Consider the following 15,367-nt stretch of genomic DNA (forward strand, 5'->3'; position numbering starts at 1 on the left):
GATGTGTCCCGGCTGTGCCGGCGCCAGGCAGGGGGGCCCCACCTGCCCCCCCCCCGAAATCCGGGCGGACGGCGGCGCCGTTTTCAGGGGCGGGGGTGGAGCCGCTGGTTACGGACCCACAGTGGCTGTAGGGGGGAGCTGCCGGCCGGGGTCCCTGAACCCCATCCTGCCCCGTCCCCAGACCGCGTGTGCCGAGCCGGAGCAGCGCCCCGTGTGGACGGGAGACCTTCGCGCCGCCGCCCGGCCGGGCCGCCCACTGCTGGGCCAGCCCGGCTTCCTCCCCCCCACCCCCGCCCCAAGCGCCGGAGCCCGGTTTCGAGCCCGGCCGCAGCTTAGCAGAGCCCCATCCTAGCCGGACGGGGTCTCCGGTCTGAAGAGGGCGTTGGGACAGCACCTTCCCCGCTCTCCGGCTTGACGGACGCCATAAGCACCATTCCCCGAGCCGGCGCTGGGGGGATGGAACCGGTTCGAGGCCGGATCCTGAGCGTTTACACGGGAGCAGGCGGGACGCCGCCGAGGCCCCCCCCTCACATTCCCTCTGCCCCCAAACTCTCCCGGCCCCCCTGTTCCCCCCTACCCCCCAAACTCCACCTTCCCCCGTCCCCCCGCACCAATTCCCAGCATGGAGACACCGCACCTGGGGGGGCTGTGGGGCGGACGGGAGGAGCGGGAGACGCGGGGGGGGGGCTCTGGGTCGCTGGATCCTGCAGCTCTGAAGGAACCCGCCCCCACGCCGGGTGTCCCCCCGTGGTGTCCCCCCAGCAGGGGCGCTCCTGGGGGCGCGGGGTGCATGCTGGCGTGCTGCTGCCTGCGAGAACCGCCCCGTCTGCCTCGCGCTCGGGCTCCCCACTTCACCTGCGGGGCGCGTTAGCTCTAAGCCAGAAAATACAGACCGAAAACGGAGCACCCGCGGGGGCCTCGCGCCGTGTGTCGCGCTCCCCGTGCCCCTCCCCCCCGGTCCGGGCAGTGCGTGTCCCGCTCCCTGTGTCACCCCCCCCCGCTGCGTGGGGCTCCCGGAACCCCCCCGGACAGTGTGTGTCCCGCTCCCTGTGTCACCCCCCCCCCGGTCCCGGAACCCCCCGGGCACTGTATGTGCCACGCTCCCTGGGGCTCCCCCATCCACCGGGCAGCGTGTGCCCCTATTCTCTGCCCCCCACCGCTCCCTCGGGCTCCCCCGACTCCCCAGGGCAGCGTGCGTCCCCCCCTCCTTTGGCCTCCCCCGATCCCCAAGGAAGTGTTACCCCGGCTTCTGGGGCTCCGATCCCGCCAGGCAGTGTGAACCCCCTGTTGAGAAAACGCGAGGGGGTATCTGTCGCCTCTACGAGGCGCCACTCCCCACCTCGCGTGGGCGCCAGGGGGATCTGACGCGACCCGACCCAGCCCAGCCTGGTGGGTGGGGAGCGGGACGAGGGAGCCGCTGTTCTCTGCCCCCCGCCCCGAGAGACGAGGGGGTTGTGGCCTCCGCCCCAGCCTGTGGCGTTTTCCCGCGGCCCCTCGACCCCCGGTGTCCTGGCCCCGGGCGCTGCGCTGACCACTAGGCTCCCCCGCCCAGAGCCGCAAGAGAATCCAGGCAGGCCCCCCCCGCCCCCATTCTGAGCAGCAGGTCCCCAGGCAGCCTCTGCTCCCGCTTGAGCCCCCGCAGGGGCAGGCCCGGCCCCCCCCGCCAGGCAGTGGATGCGAGAAACCTCGTTTATTGCAGCACCCCCCCGTAAGCCCCGGGCGGGGCGGGGTAAACCGACAGCAGAGGGGGCCGGACCCACGAGGGAACCTGAGCCCCCCGCCTAGGGGGTAGTGCCCCCCCAGGGGTCCACCAATCGCTGCCCCTAGGGCCAGCCCGCTGCCGACGCTGCGAGCTTCCCCCAGCAGTGCCCCCGCGCCGGCGGGGCAGGGCCAGCGGCGTGAGCAGGCGGACCCCGGCCCGAGCCCGGGGGGGTGGTCCGCTGGCGGGTGGGGCTGGGCCTAGGGGCGCCAGGCTCTGGGTGGAGGTGGCCCGCAGCTCCAGGGGCAGGGTGGGTGCCCGGCGCTGCAGCCGCAGGGTGCAGCGCTCGATGTGCTGGAAGTCCACAGCGAAGAGGCCGAAGAGGAGGAAGAGGGTGAGGGCCAAGGCCCACTCGCAGCAGGCGGCTTCCGAGCGCAGGCCCAGCCCGTGCAGAGCGAGCACCGAGCCCGAGTCAAGGGGCAATGGCTGGGCGGTGTCCCCCCGCCCCTCCCCCCGCCCGCCGCCCCCGGCCCCTCCCCCAGCCCCGCCGCGCCCCCAGTGCAAGGATACTGGCCGCGAGCAGGGCCGTGCTGCCCGCACTGAGACAGAACCGGGCTGGTCCGATCCAGCGCCCGCCCGGCCGCGGCTTCACCCGCCTGGTTAGTAGAAGTACCCGACGCCCAGCACGAAGGCCAGAAATGCCCCGAAGAGATGAGTCTCCAGCTGGTTACTTTGCTGCCAGGGCGGGAAGGGAGCGGGTGGGAGAGCGCCCCCCGGAGGACCCCTGAGCCCCGCCCGGTGCACAGCGCCCCCCCGATCCTGCCTGGGCACACAGCGCCCCACAGGGGACCCCTGAGCCCTGCCGCGGTGCACAGCGCCCCCTAATGGGCCCCCACACCACAGCACCTCCTGGTGAGAACCCCTGAACACCACTCCTGGTGCACAACCCCTCCCTGGGGGAAGCCCTGTGCACAGCACCCCCTGCTGGGCCCCGTCCGCCAGGCCCCCGGGCACAGCACCCCCCATGATCCCCCCGGGGCCCCGCCTGCCCCTGTGGCGCAGTCCCAGTACCCTACCTGGAAGTTGGCCACGATGGAGGCACCCAGGGCGCAGAGCAGCCCCAGGGCCAGGCCGGCCGTGTTCAGCGCCCCAGAGCTCCCCCAGTCCTGCACCTGCTGGAACCTCAGGTAGCTGATCCAGACGACTGGGAGGGGAGACAGCCCAGGTCAGAGGGGAGCCCCGTGCCCTGCCCCCAGCCAGTCGGGCCCCTGCCCCATGTCCTGCCCTCCTGAGCCAGCCAGGCTCTGCCCCATTCCCACCCAAGGCAGACAGTGACCCCCACTGCCTGCCCCCCCAAGCCACCCAGGCCCAGCCCTGGGGCCAGGTGAGGGGGGGCAGCGCCCCGGGGGGTCCCCGCATTACTCACCGAGGAAGGCTCCCATGTTAAGCACCTGAGCGAAGACACAGCTCTGGGGTGGGGCAGAGCCACAGGTGCTGGGAAGAGCAGAGAGACGGGACAGATCCTGGCCACTCCCCATCCCAGCCCCCTGTAGCAGGGCTCAGCTCTGAGCCCCCTCAGCCCCACTGTGAGCGGAAAGGGCCGGAAGGCAGCCTGGGCCCCACCTACCTGATGTATGGGAACACGACCGTGAGGTTCACAGCCCCGTTGGCCACAGCCATGGCGTATCTGTAGGGACAGGGAGGGGGATGGGGGGCAGGCGCTCAGAACAGCCCTGCTCAGCACCCTTCCTCTGCCTGGCCCAGAGGGGACAGGCCCTGCCCTGGGGCCAGGTGGGACCCAGTGCTCCCTAGAGGGGACAGGCCCTGTGCCCCACTCCCTGTCCCACAAGCCAGCCAGGTCCTACCCTGGGGCCGGGTGGGAACCAGCACCCCCTAAAGGGGACAGGCCCTGCCCCATTCCCTGCCCCCTGAGCCAGCCAGGCCCTGCCCTGGGGCCAGGTGGGACTCAGTGCTCCCTAGAGGAGACAGACCATGAGCCCCACTCCCTGCCCCCCTGAACCAGCCAGGCTCTGCCCTGGGGCTAGCAGGGAGGCAGCACCCCCTGGAGGCGCAGCCCTCCCCCATTCCCCACCCAAGGCAGGCAGCACCCCCACAAGCAGAGCCACCCCCCAGGCTGTACTTACACCACCCAGAAGCCCACAGTGCCCCCAACGGCCAGCAGGATGGGAAGCAGGGCCCACACCCCCATGACAGAGACCTGAGAAGGGGTGAGACACTGGTGAGGGGGGAGAGGCCCTTCTGCCCTTCCCTCTGCAGAAGGCCGGGCTCCCTCCCCCCACCAAGGAGGAGCTGTAACCTGGGGGAGCCCTTTAAAACATCCCCACCCCTCCCCTCCCACCATTTAAAGGCACAGGTTGCATCTAATGCTGGGGTCACTGCCTTGGGAGAATGAGGGTACTGGGGGGACTCAGAGACACCCAGCTGAGACATAGTTAGGAGCACTAAATATTCCCCCCCTCCGGGTCGGGGCTGGAGGGGTGCCTGGGTTGGCTCCCTAGCTCTGAGCAGGGAGTGAGGCCTAGCAGGGGCCTGGGAGCCAGGACTCCTGGGTTCTCACCCGGCTCCAAGTGAAGCCTAGGGGTTAGAGTGGTGGGGCCTGGGAGACCAGCTGCCTTTCCCACTTCTACCACTTCTGACCACCATGCCCCACCTGGTGCCTCAGTGTCCCTGGTGCAGCCCGACCCCTCTGCTGAGCTTCTGTCGCAGAAACATCTATGGACTGGCCACCCCAGCATCAGTGGCTGGGGGCACCCAAGCCCTCGCACCCAGCAGGCCTCACTCCGGGCCAGAGAGCAGCCCTGTGCCTTGGCTGGGACCAAAGTGCAGTGTGGGCAGGGCCTCGCCCCACCCAACACAGGGCCTTCACCGGCCTGGGTGAGGTTGGCGCGGTGCTGGGGCGACTCTCTCCGGGCGCTGCTGGCGGTACAGCCATGTGTTCTAGGATGCTCGGCTTCAGCCCTCAGCCAAGTCCTGCTGTGTCTCCCCCCACCCTGGGACACACTCACCCCCACCAGCGCACGGCCGACAGGACCGCTTCAACAGCTGCCCCCTTGTGTGTCCCTGGGCTCAGCCGGCTGAGCTGTGTGGTAGTGCCCGGCTGCGACCCTCCTGTGCCCAGCGGTTGGGTTAAAACAGCATTGAGCTGCCACCCTCCCATGCCCCCGGCTCAGCACCTCCCTGTTACATCACAACCACAACCCTCTGGCAGAGCAAACCCCCAGGCACTGTGACTCCGGTGCAAGGAGCCTTGTTGCAGAACGAATGGGGAAGCCAAAACCAACGCCCCCCAGGGCTGGGGGAGGGAGTGAGGAGACAGGGAGGGAAGCGACCAGTTTACCCAGGAAAGTCAGTTATTTCTAGATGGTAACAGACGGGGGGAGGGGAGGGGAGGGGGAACACAGCCCAGCCAGTCGCAATAGGAAATCGAGCAGAAATCTGGTTCCCCCCATCGGGGCTGGCACAGCAGGCGTGGGCCCAGGGGGTGGGGGAAGGGGTGTCTCACCTCTCTGGAGAGCTTGAGCTGGCCGGGGTTCCCTGGGGGGTATTTCAGCTGGGGGTGCAGCATGGTGGAGACAGGCAGAGCAGGGTTGCTGGCAGAGCAGTGCGGAGAAGAGGAAGGCCAAACTTCGGATCCAGTCACCAGACCCCACTTGACTTGAGCGTGGGCAGGAGCCTGCAGATGGTTCAAGGGGGATCACTGGGATTGAGGCTGGGAGCCAGGACTTCTGGGTTCTCTCCCCAGCTCTGGGATGGGAGAGGGGTGTAGCGAGGGGAGCTGGGAGCTGAAACCCCACTCTCTGCTCCCTCTCTCCCAGACCTGGAGACAAGTTGGGGCCGTGCTCCCTGGCAAGGAAAGATCTCCACCTGCCCCGCAGTCAGCCTGACCTCCCTTCTGCCCTGCCCGCCAGCCCCACATGAGCCTCACCAGCTGTTTGGAGGGCTCTGGGGTACCCCGGCAGCATGCTGCATCCTAACTGAGCCTGGGTAGCACCCCCGGGGCGTCTCAGCTGGGAACCGCCAGTCCTTCTGCCGCTCTCATCACAGCCAAATTCCTGCTGACTAAGGAGACCTTGGCCCAGCTGTGCCCTGAGTGGTGACATCCGCTGCCCGGCCTGCAGGCTTCGGGGAGCCAGGAATGCTTTATAGGGGAGCCAGCACTAAGAAGCAACAGCCTCTGGCGTGGGACACAAGGGGCTGGTTATCCAGGGACTCCCTTGCTCGCTCTCCACCCTTAATTGTTCCCCAGCAATCTCAGTGGTGGCTCGGAGGCACCTTCCTCCCATGTGACTGCTTTGGGTCCCCTTCCCACCCTGGAAAGCCCCTTGCTTTGATTCAATGGGTGGTGAATGTGTGTGTTTACAGTAGGGCCTACCAAACGCCAGGCCTAAAAAGGCTTACACAGTGCATTGTTTTGAGCTCATTTCCCTTTAAAAGGAACTATTTAAGTTTTAAATGGTATCCATGGGTGTTTACAGTAGGGCCTACGAAAGGGCCACGTCGGGACAGGACAATGCAGCGGGGAGGGTGTTAAGTTTCTGAGCATTGGACCCCTGAGCTAGGCGGTTCATCTGCCCCTTTGCTGGTTATTTGCATACCGAGGAGCACACACTATATTTACCAAGTCTTTACTGTAGGGCCTAGAAGAGCTCAGGGCTCCTGTTCGCCTGAGCAGGGCTGTCAATAAAGTTTTGTCGAGAGCCTCCCTTTCCCCCCACCCAACTAGTAACCCATGTGAGCGACCTGACGAACAATAGATGATTGACATCTGTCTGAGCCAATAATAGGAGGCAGCGGGCCAATCAGGGAGGAGGAGAGACAGGCTCGTGGCGGGAGGGGTGACAAAGGATAGTGATTGCCAGATAGACAGTCCAATAGAAGGTACAGGGCATGCAAGTCCGAGAGAAACTTGGTCATATGGGGGTGGGAACAGGATGATTGACACGGGCTCCGTTCAATGGGGGCTGGTAGAGGCAGCGAGGCGATAGCTGTCGATGAGTGGGCGGGAATAAAACTAGATTGATAGCTGGAAGAACCAATCGGACCTGTAGATGAATAACAAAGAGACCAATGGGTGCCCAGACTGCAGGATGGCTAGAATTGGCACCTGAGAAGTCCAATAAAGAGAGGCGGAGGAGCGGGATAATTGGCTGACCAATGGGGATCGAAGGGACTGGAAGGCAGTGGACAGACACCTGGCTTCGCCAATGGCAAGAGCCGAAAGCCAGGTGGCGGCCCGAGGAGGGGACGAGCGGGTGACAAACGTTCCGAAAACCCAACGGCGGCTGGAGGGCGGAGGCGTCGAGCCGCGAGGGGCGGGGCCATCTCTGACAGGCAGTCGGGCTAGACCAATGGAAAGCGACGCGCCCGGGACGGGGCCAATGGGCTGTGAGAGGCGGGGTGGTGGGCGCGAGGGCCGCGCGGGGGCTGGGCGGAGCTGGGGGAGGGGGAGACACAGAGGCGGCGGCGGCGGCGACTGGGGCAGGTGAGGCGCGAGCGGCCGCGGCGCGTTCGGGGCGGGGCCTCCCTAACGGCCGTTCCCGCCACCCCGCCTCCCCATTACGCACCCCCCCCCCCCGGGGTCACAGCCCCCCACTTCCTCCCCCGCCCCCCGGGTAATCCCTTCCCCCCGCGGCCCCCCGAGCGGCGCCCCTGCGGGATCGAGGCCCCGGTGCGCCCGGAGCTGCCCGTGGACAGTCGCCCCCGGGGCCCGGCGGAGGCGCTGCTGGCGCTCGGGGCACGTGGCTTCTCGCCCCCGCTCCGCTGGGCGTCCGGCCGGGCGAGGCCGCCTCCGTGCCTCAGTTTCCCCGTGTGGGGGCGGGGCTCGCTGGAGCCGCTGCTGACGCCCGCAGGGCGGCTGGGGCAGCGTCCGCGCTCCCGGCCCCGCTGCCGGTCAGGCCGGCCCGGTCCTCGGGCGTGGGAATGGCTTGAATGGCAGCCGCCCCCGGCCCCGTGCCCTGCTCCCTCCCCGGGCTTCCCCGCCCCTTAACTTCTCTCCCCCCGCACGCTCTGGGAAGCAGCTGGTCTCCGCGGGGCGCCTGTGCGTGGTGAGAGCTGGGGGGGAGGGGGGCAGGGGGAGTCCCCCCGGGAAACCCCTCCCCCCACCTGCCAGGCAGCCATCCGCGCTGGGCCCCGGAGGGGAAACGGGCAGGGAGCAGCAGCAGCGGGGCCAAGTGGGACACAGAGTCAGGGAGAGAACCCAGGAGTCCTGTTCCCTCCGCCCCGCCCCCGCCCCCGCCCCCGCCCCCGAGGCAGGAAAGAACCCAGGAGTCCTGGCCCCCAGGGCTGCCCTGTGATTAGAGTGATTTATAGCTGCAGGTCACAGCCTGCGTGGAGGCGGGCGGGGGAGGGGGTCCTTTCATTGCTCCCTTGGGGCAGGGGAGGGAAGACAGGGCCACGGGAGGTCACTTTAAAGAGCCCAGGGCACAGTGGAGGGAGATGATCTCAGACGGGGATTGGAAGCTAACACATAGGTGGGGCTGGCAGCCCGGACTCCTGGGTTCTCTCTCTGCCCCTGGAGGGGGATCTGGTGGTTAGAGCGTGGCAGCAGTGGCTGACAGCCAGGACTCCTGGGCTCTGTCCCAGCTCTAGAAGTGGTGGCCGGGTCTCGGTGGGAAGCAGCAATGAACTATTGCCAGGGGCCCATGAGGGGTTCTCACGCGCTGTTGTTTTCGTGCTGTTTCTTTGTCCCTGTCACCTGCTGAAGGGAAACCCCAGAACGAGGAGTGGAGGAGAGGCCAGGCCCACAGCAGGTGCCTGGTGCATTTCCCTGGCCCACACCCTGCCGGGGATCTCCTGCTCTGCGGCCCTGAGCTGTGTGATGGGCCAGGGATGGGGGAGGAGTCCCAGGTTATCCTGTCCCCCTGGCACACCCCAGGGCCCTGTGTTCCAGCCTCACATGCCTCCCTGTGCCCTACTCTGCTGGCATTGGGTGTGGCAGAGATGCCAAAGCCACCCGGAGCTGTGGGACCCCCCTGGGCTGGGGCTCCAGGGGGCTCCTTTCTTCCTGTCTGACACCCCTCCCCTATGCTGTGGACACAGCATGCGTCTGGCTGGACCATGGGCTCCACGCGGGTGACGGCGAAGGAGCTGTGTGAGAATGACGACCTGGCCACCAGCCTGGTGCTCGACTCCTACCTGGGTTTCAAGACCCACAAAATGAATGTCAGGTCAGGAGTGAGGGGCACTGGCTGTGCTGTGGGTCCCAGACCGGGGCTGTGGGTCAGGAGTGAGGGGCACCGGCAGGGCTGGGGGTCCCAGGGCTGGGTGTGTGGGGGCTGTGGGTCAGGAGTGAGGGGCCACCGGCAGGGCTGGGGGTCCCAGGGCTGGGCGTGTGGGGGCTGTGGGTCAGGCGTGAGGGGCACCGTCTGGGCTGGGGGTCCCAGGGCTGGGCTGGCAGGGGCTGTGGGTTGGGAGTGAGGGGCACCAGCAGGGCTGGGGGGTCCCAGGGCTGAGCATGTGGGGGCTGTGGGTCAGGAGTGGGGGGCACTGGGGGGGGTCCCAGGGCTGGGCCTGTGGGGGCTGTGGGTTAGGAGTGAGGGGCACTGGGGGGGCCCGGGGCTGGGGCGGTGGGGCTGTGGGTCGGGAGTGGGGGGCACTGGGGGGGGGGCCCGGGGCTGTGTTGACAGTGTTGGAGTCAAGACCACTGTTTCCTCCCCCAGCCCGCTCCCCGCCATTCGGAGGCAGCACCACCTACGCGAGGCGGTGGAGGCGTTCCGCCGGCGCCGGGACCTCGAGGCCGCCTACCGGGCCCTCATGCTGGGCGAATGGGCTGGCCCGTACTTCAAGAGCCGTAGCCGCCAGCAGGAGACAGCGCTCAAAACTCACGTGAGTCCTGGCTCCCGGCCTGGCTCGGGGAAGGGAGCGGGGGCCAGTGGTTAGAGCAGGGGAGGTGGTTCCCAGCCTGGTTCAGGGTTCCTCTTGTATTGGTTCTCCTCAGATATTCCGCTACCTCCGCATCTTCCTCCCCGAGAGCGGCTTCGTGATCCTGCCCTGCAGCCGCTACTCGCTGGAGACCAACGGGGCCCAGGTTGTGTCCACAAAGTCATGGTAAGGGCTTCTCAGCTCACTGCAGCGCTCTGGGCGAGGGGTCCCCCTGTACGCAGCACCCCTCTCCCAGCGGGGTCCACACCTTCCCAGAGCCCTCCCCCGGAGCAGTTCTGCCCCGCGCCCGGCGAGGGGTCCCCACGTTCCCAGCCCCTGCCTCCCGCCCCGCGTGCCTGCTGAGAGGGCTGTGCGGCCGGCAGGCCCCTGACGAGTCACTCGGTGCCTGGCAGGAGGAAGAACGACAAGCTGGAGCTGCTGGTGGGCTGCATCGCGGAGCTGACGGAGCCGGACGAGAGCCTGCTGCGTGCCGGGGAGAACGACTTCAGCATCATGTACTCCACCCGCAAGCAGTGCGCACAACTGTGGCTGGGCCCCGCCGCCTTCATCAACCACGGTGCGGGCGGCACCCCCCCCCCGCCCGGCCAGCGTGCAGCCCCATTAGCCCAGCCCTGCTGGTGCCCCTCGCTCCCCACCCCCCGCAGCCCCCCAGCCCTGCCGGGGCCCCTTGCTCCCCCCCTCGCTCCCCCCCAACCCTGCCGGGGCCCCTCACTCCCCACCCACAGTCCCCCAGCCCTGCTGGTGCCCTCACTGCCCCCAGCCCTGCCGGTGCCACTCACTCCCCACCTGCTCCCCCCCAGCCCCGCCGGGCCCCTTGCTCTCCACCCAGAGCCCTGCCGGGGCCCCTCGCCCCCCCGCACGGCCCTGTGTTCTCTCTGAGGTGTGCCGACCAGAGAGACGCATCTCAGCGCTGTGGGTGTCGTGAAGTACCAGCTCTGACATGGGCAGGGCAGAGTCTTCGCCACCTGTTAGGAGCTGGCCAGGGCTGGGTGGGAACCAGCTCCCCTGGATGGGACAGGCCCTGCCCCGCAAGCCAGCTGGGCCCCGTGGGAGCCGGTGCCCCCTGGAGGGGACAGTTTTTGCATCACCCCCTCGTGCCGCAGCTGCCCTGTGTAGCAGCAGCCTGTGGTTTGCCCCCAGGGAGTTGGGCTGTGCCTGTGGGGGGTGGCTGTGAGCCCCAGCGAGTCGCAGGCATCTGACCCTGTGCTCTGGCTTCTTTTGTGCCTCTCTCCTGCTGGCCCTCCGTGGACCCTGCTAGACTGCAGGCCGAACTGCAAGGTAGGCCGCTGCTGGGGGCTGTCCCGGCTGAGCTCTGAGGGCAGTGGGGTCTAGTAGTTAGAGCAGAGACCTGGGGGCCGGGGCTGGTGGGTTCTCTCCTGGTGGTGGGAGGGGACCAGTGTGTAGTGGTGGGTGGGTGGGGGCTGGGGCTGGGGCTGGGGCTGCTGTGTTTCCCCCACCTGTGAGCTTCCCCCTCCCCCCCGCAGCGGGTTGGGGGAAATGGCCTTTGCTCCTGGGCCGGGGTCCTGGGCGCAGGGTTGGACCTGGCAGTGGCTGTGGACTCCTGGCCAGGAAGAGGCGCTCCCCCATTGCGCGGGCCCTGTGCTACGGCCCCAGCTGATGCCCTGTCCCACCAGTTTGTCCCCACGGAGGGGAACACGGCCTGCGTCAAGGTGCTCAGGGACATTGAGCCGGAGGACGAGATCACCTGCTTCTACGGCGAGGGCTTCTTTGGCGAGAACAACGAGCTGTGTGAATGCCGCACCTGTGAGAGGTGGGCGTGGGGCTGGGGAGCCAGGACTCCTGGGTCCATCCTGGGGCTGGGTGGGGAAGGGGGTTCTAGTGGGCAGAGCTGGGGGGTGTGGGGAGCCAGGACTCCTGGGTCTGTGTGGGGAGTGGGGTCTAGTGGGCAGAGCTGGAGGTGGGGCTGGGGAGCCAGGACTCCTGGGTCCATCCTGGGGCTGGGTGGGGAGGCGGGGTCTAGTGGATAGAGCTGTGCAGGGGGAGAGCCAGGACTCCTGGGTCTGGGCGGGGAGTGGGGTCTAGTGGGCAGAGCTGGGGGGTGCGGGGAGCCAGGACTCCTGGGTCTGGGCGGGGAGTGGGGTCTAGTGGGCAGAGCTGGGGGGTGCGGGGAGCCAGGACTCCTGGGTCTGGGCGGGGAGTGGGGTCTAGTGGGCAGAGCTGGGGGGTGCGGGGAGCCAGGACTCCTGGGTCTGGGCGGGGAGTGGGGTCTAGTGGGCAGAGCTGGAGGTGGGGCTGGGGAGCCAGGACTCCTGGGTCTGGGTGGGGAGTGGGGCCTAGTGGGCGGAGCTGGGGGGCGCTGGGGAGCCAGGACTCCTGGGTCTGGGCGGGGAGTGGGGTCTAGTGGGCAGAGCTGGGGGGTGCGGGGAGCCAGGACTCCTGGGTCTGGGCGGGGAGTGGGGTCTAGTGGGCAGAGCTGGAGGTGGGGCTGGGGAGCCAGGACTCCTGGGTTCCTGTCCTCATGGCCTCTCCCCGCAGGAAGGGGGAAGGGGCCTTCCGGCTGTGGAAGAAGGTCCCCTCACACTCTGCCTCCAGCCAGGAGAAGTACCAGCTGCGGGAGACGGACGGGCGGCTGCAGCGCTGGAAGGGGCGGGTGTCCAAAGTGGCGCAGCTGCGGCGAAAGGCCCGGCGCAGGAGGGAGCGCAGCTGCGGTAGGGGCGGCGGGAGGGGGCTGCTCCTGGGCTGGCTGAGGGGTCCCCCCATGCCAGCCCTGGGCCTGACCTGCTCGTGTGTCCTCTTGCAGCTGCCCGCCTCGGCGCCCCCTGCCGCGAGCCACCCGCCCCTCTGGGCACCGTCCCCCTGAAGGACCTGCGCATCCCCCTGCACGACTGCGTGGCCTGCCGGGGCGTGGGCTGCCGGCTGCGCAGGCCCCTCTGGGTCACCCTGCCGCGATGGGGCCCTGGTGCCAGGCAGCCCGGCCCTGTGCCAGCCGGCCCCGGAAGCTCCGGTGCCCTCCTGCGGTGCTCCCTGCGCACGCGCCACCGGGCCCAGCGGGACAACAGCTGCTGCAGGGCCACCGGCCTGGGCGTCCTCCGGGCACCGCCTCCCAGCCCGGACAGCATCCTGTATGCAGAGCCGGGCGCCAGGCTGCGGCGGGGGCTGGCCAGGCTGGGCCCTGGGGTGAGAGCTGCCAGCCCTGGCCAGGCCCTAGGGGAGGCCTTCCCCTGTGCGCGGCTCCCCGGAGTGCTGGAGCTTCGTGCGGGGGTCACTGGGCCCCCCAGGGGAGCTCTGAAGCTCTGTGCTAGGGACGCACGACTCCACCCCAAGGACTCAGGGATTCCTGGTGCAGCTCCAGAGCTCTCTGCTGGGGACACACAGCTCCATCCCAAGGACTTCAGGCCCCCGGGAGCAGTGCTGGAGCCTGGCTCTGGGCCCCCAGCTGGAGGGACGGGGCTCCGGGCTGGGGACTCAGGACCCCCGGCTGCAGGGGTGGAGCTCCGGGCTGGGGACTCAGGCCCCCTCTGCCCCCCAGCTCCTCAGCCCCCCAGGCAGCTGCTGTGTCGGACCAGGAGTATGGCCCGTCAGCAAGCCAGGGCCATGATCCCTGCCCGCCCCTGCTTCCCTGCCCTAACCTGCCAGCAGCCAGCCAGCCGGCCCCCGCCCGGCAGAGACGACCCCAAGCTCTCCCTCTACGCCCACGTCCGCCTGGAGACAGGGAGGCCCGTCCGCCTGGCGCAGGAGGAGCCCAAGCGGACGATGAGCTTTCCCCCCTTCACCCCCCCCAAACGCCTGCGGCTGGTGGTGAGCCACGGCTCCATCGCCCTGGACGTGGCCGCCAGCGAGGAGTCGGCCTGAGGCCTCGAAAGCACATGTCTGCACTTGCACTGGGGGCTGGCGCTGGCTGGGGGACCAGTGGGACAGACGGCTTGTGCTAGGACGTGGGCCTGTTCCCCTCCAGGGGGCGCTGGGGGGCCGTGCGCCCGGGCCCTGCTCCTGGGGCCTGGCCCTGGGAGGGTGGCACCGCCTCTCCCTCCCCCCACCTGCAGCACCCAGCCCTGAGGCAGGAGCAGCAGCGGGCCGGTCCCCCAGTTCACACCTCAGCGGTGCGGTTGGAAGGGCTGGACCCCTCCCCCAGCTGGTATCGACAGCCCCTAGTCCCCCATCTCTGGTGCTAGTTGGTTTTGCTCTCCCTGTCGCTGCTGGAGTGGTGGGGGAGGGCGGAATAGAATTGCACCCCCCCAGGGGAGGGGGGCCTCGGTATCCCCTCACCCTCTCTAGCCAAGTGGGGGCCAAGCTGCTCCCTTTTGCTGGGGCTGAGCCTTGGGGAGGGGCCTATTGCATCCCAGCTCTCACCCCCCCCTTGGTCTCCCCAACCTGCTCCCAGACCTGGGGTGCAGGGGGCGTGAGCCTGGGCTGGTTCTAGGGGCCAGCTGCACAACCCCCTCCCCTCCTTGCTGCATGACGTAGAGTTTAGGGTTCACGTTCCCCTGGGTACAAGGTTCAAACGATAGTGGGGGTGATAAAAGGGGGGAGGAGAAAGGCAGGATGCCTGGTTCTGTCCCCCGTTGTGGGAGGGGACTGGAGGGGGATGAGGGGAAAGGGAGGGTGTGGGGGAGGCACAGCTGTGTTCTATTCCCAGCTGCATCGGGCCTGGGCCCAGTCATGTCACCTGTGTGCCTCAGTTTCCCCATCTGACAAATGGGTTTCACATTTACCTACCTCACTGGGGGAGGGAGGAGGCGAAGCCATTTCTGAAGCGTCCAGGCAGCCCTCCCCCAAGGCCAGTGTGCAGCACCCCCTTTCCTGACACCCCCAGCTGGAGCCCCCCAGGCCCTGGGCATTGTGGGGGGGGTGTCACATTCTAGCCCCACGGGCAGGTGACTTCCGTGTTTTATGTATTCATGACGGAGATGCCACCTTCCCACAGGCCCTCTGGGCTCAACGGGGCCAGGCCAAGGGCAGCTGGACTCTGGGTTCTTTGGGGTGGGGTGGGGGGATGTGGCACTAAAGCTGTTACAGCTCCCTTGGGGGGGGGAGAGTAAACCCCCTGGGGTGGGACTCCACCCCGCATCTGTACTGTAGGAGGGGTTTGGGCTGGAAATGGGGGGGTGGTACATCTGGTCCCCCCTAGGCTGGACCCACGGCTGGTCACAGCAGGGGGGGCAGGGATGGATTGGTGCTAGAGATCCAAGATGCAACGTTGGGGATGGGAGACACCACCCCACAGGGAAATGTGCCCGGCTCAGGGGAAGGGAGGGAGACGTGAGGGGGGTTCCCAGCCCCCCGGGGCAGGGCCGAGGGGAGGAGCTGGGCTGGGCCTGTTTGTGGCGGCTTTGATGGAAAACCCCTTTTTTAAAAAAAAACAAAACCCTGGAATAAAGACTTTTTTTAAAGCAGCGTCTGTCTGTCCGTCCATCCTGCGGGGGCTGGGAGCTGGAGCTCCTGGGTTCCCCCTGCTCTGGAGGGGGAGTGATGTCCAGTGGTTTGAGCTGTGGGAGCTGGGACTCAGCTCCCATCCTCTGTCGGATGTTCTGGCTCCAAGGGGCTTTTGTGTTTGCTGGGGGGCAAAGTGGAGTCCCAGCCCCGTACTAAACCCAGGGCTGGGCTGGCAGGGGCCCTGCGTCGGGTGGGAGGGGCACTGGGGGGCTGGCAGGGGGGTGCAGTACAGAGGCAAGGCCATCTGAGTTGGGAGCAGGGGGGAACTAGGATTCAGGCCTGGGGGGACCATTTCTCCCCACTCCTTTCCCTGGGCCTGAATCTCCTTCCCTTGCCTCAGCCATGCCAGCCCTGATCTCCTGGGTCCCCTTT

The 15,367-nt window shown here is 68.0% G+C and overlaps 2 protein-coding genes across 2 annotated transcripts; one reads left to right on the top strand and one right to left on the bottom strand.

Moving 5' to 3' along the window:
• Positions 1 to 1,683: 1,683 nt before the first annotated feature.
• On the bottom strand, positions 1,684 to 3,908 carry TMEM150B (transmembrane protein 150B). The gene is given in 7 exon segments (XM_075015972.1): positions 1,684 to 2,160; positions 2,270 to 2,365; positions 2,368 to 2,434; positions 2,776 to 2,903; positions 3,126 to 3,193; positions 3,327 to 3,386; positions 3,844 to 3,908. Coding segments are annotated over 7 exon segments (954 nt in total). The 3' UTR covers positions 1,684 to 1,690.
• Positions 3,909 to 7,183: 3,275 nt separating this feature from the next.
• Positions 7,184 to 14,093, top strand: KMT5C (lysine methyltransferase 5C). The gene is made up of 9 exons (XM_075015969.1): positions 7,184 to 7,202; positions 8,759 to 8,886; positions 9,379 to 9,544; positions 9,657 to 9,766; positions 9,994 to 10,157; positions 10,860 to 10,879; positions 11,236 to 11,372; positions 12,098 to 12,270; positions 12,363 to 14,093. Exons 2-9 carry the CDS (start codon positions 8,777 to 8,779, stop codon positions 13,412 to 13,414), a joined length of 1,932 nt encoding a protein of 643 aa, XP_074872070.1. The 5' UTR covers positions 7,184 to 7,202; positions 8,759 to 8,776; the 3' UTR covers positions 13,415 to 14,093.
• Positions 14,094 to 15,367: the final 1,274 nt, after the last annotated feature.

Source organism: Carettochelys insculpta, chromosome 22 (genome assembly GCF_033958435.1).
Source record: "Carettochelys insculpta isolate YL-2023 chromosome 22, ASM3395843v1, whole genome shotgun sequence".
NCBI lineage: Eukaryota > Metazoa > Chordata > Testudines > Carettochelyidae > Carettochelys > Carettochelys insculpta.

Bases quoted from the DNA above. Each gene is read 5' to 3' on its own strand.
- KMT5C (XM_075015969.1), top strand. From the start codon at position 8,777: ATGGGCTCCACGCGGGTGACGGCGAAGGAGCTGTGTGAGAATGACGAC. The intron at 10,880-11,235 runs GTAGGCCGCTGC...CTGTCCCACCAG, and splicing joins ACTGCAGGCCGAACTGCAAG to TTTGTCCCCACGGAGGGGAA. The intron at 12,271-12,362 runs GTAGGGGCGGCG...GTCCTCTTGCAG, and splicing joins CAGGAGGGAGCGCAGCTGCG to CTGCCCGCCTCGGCGCCCCC.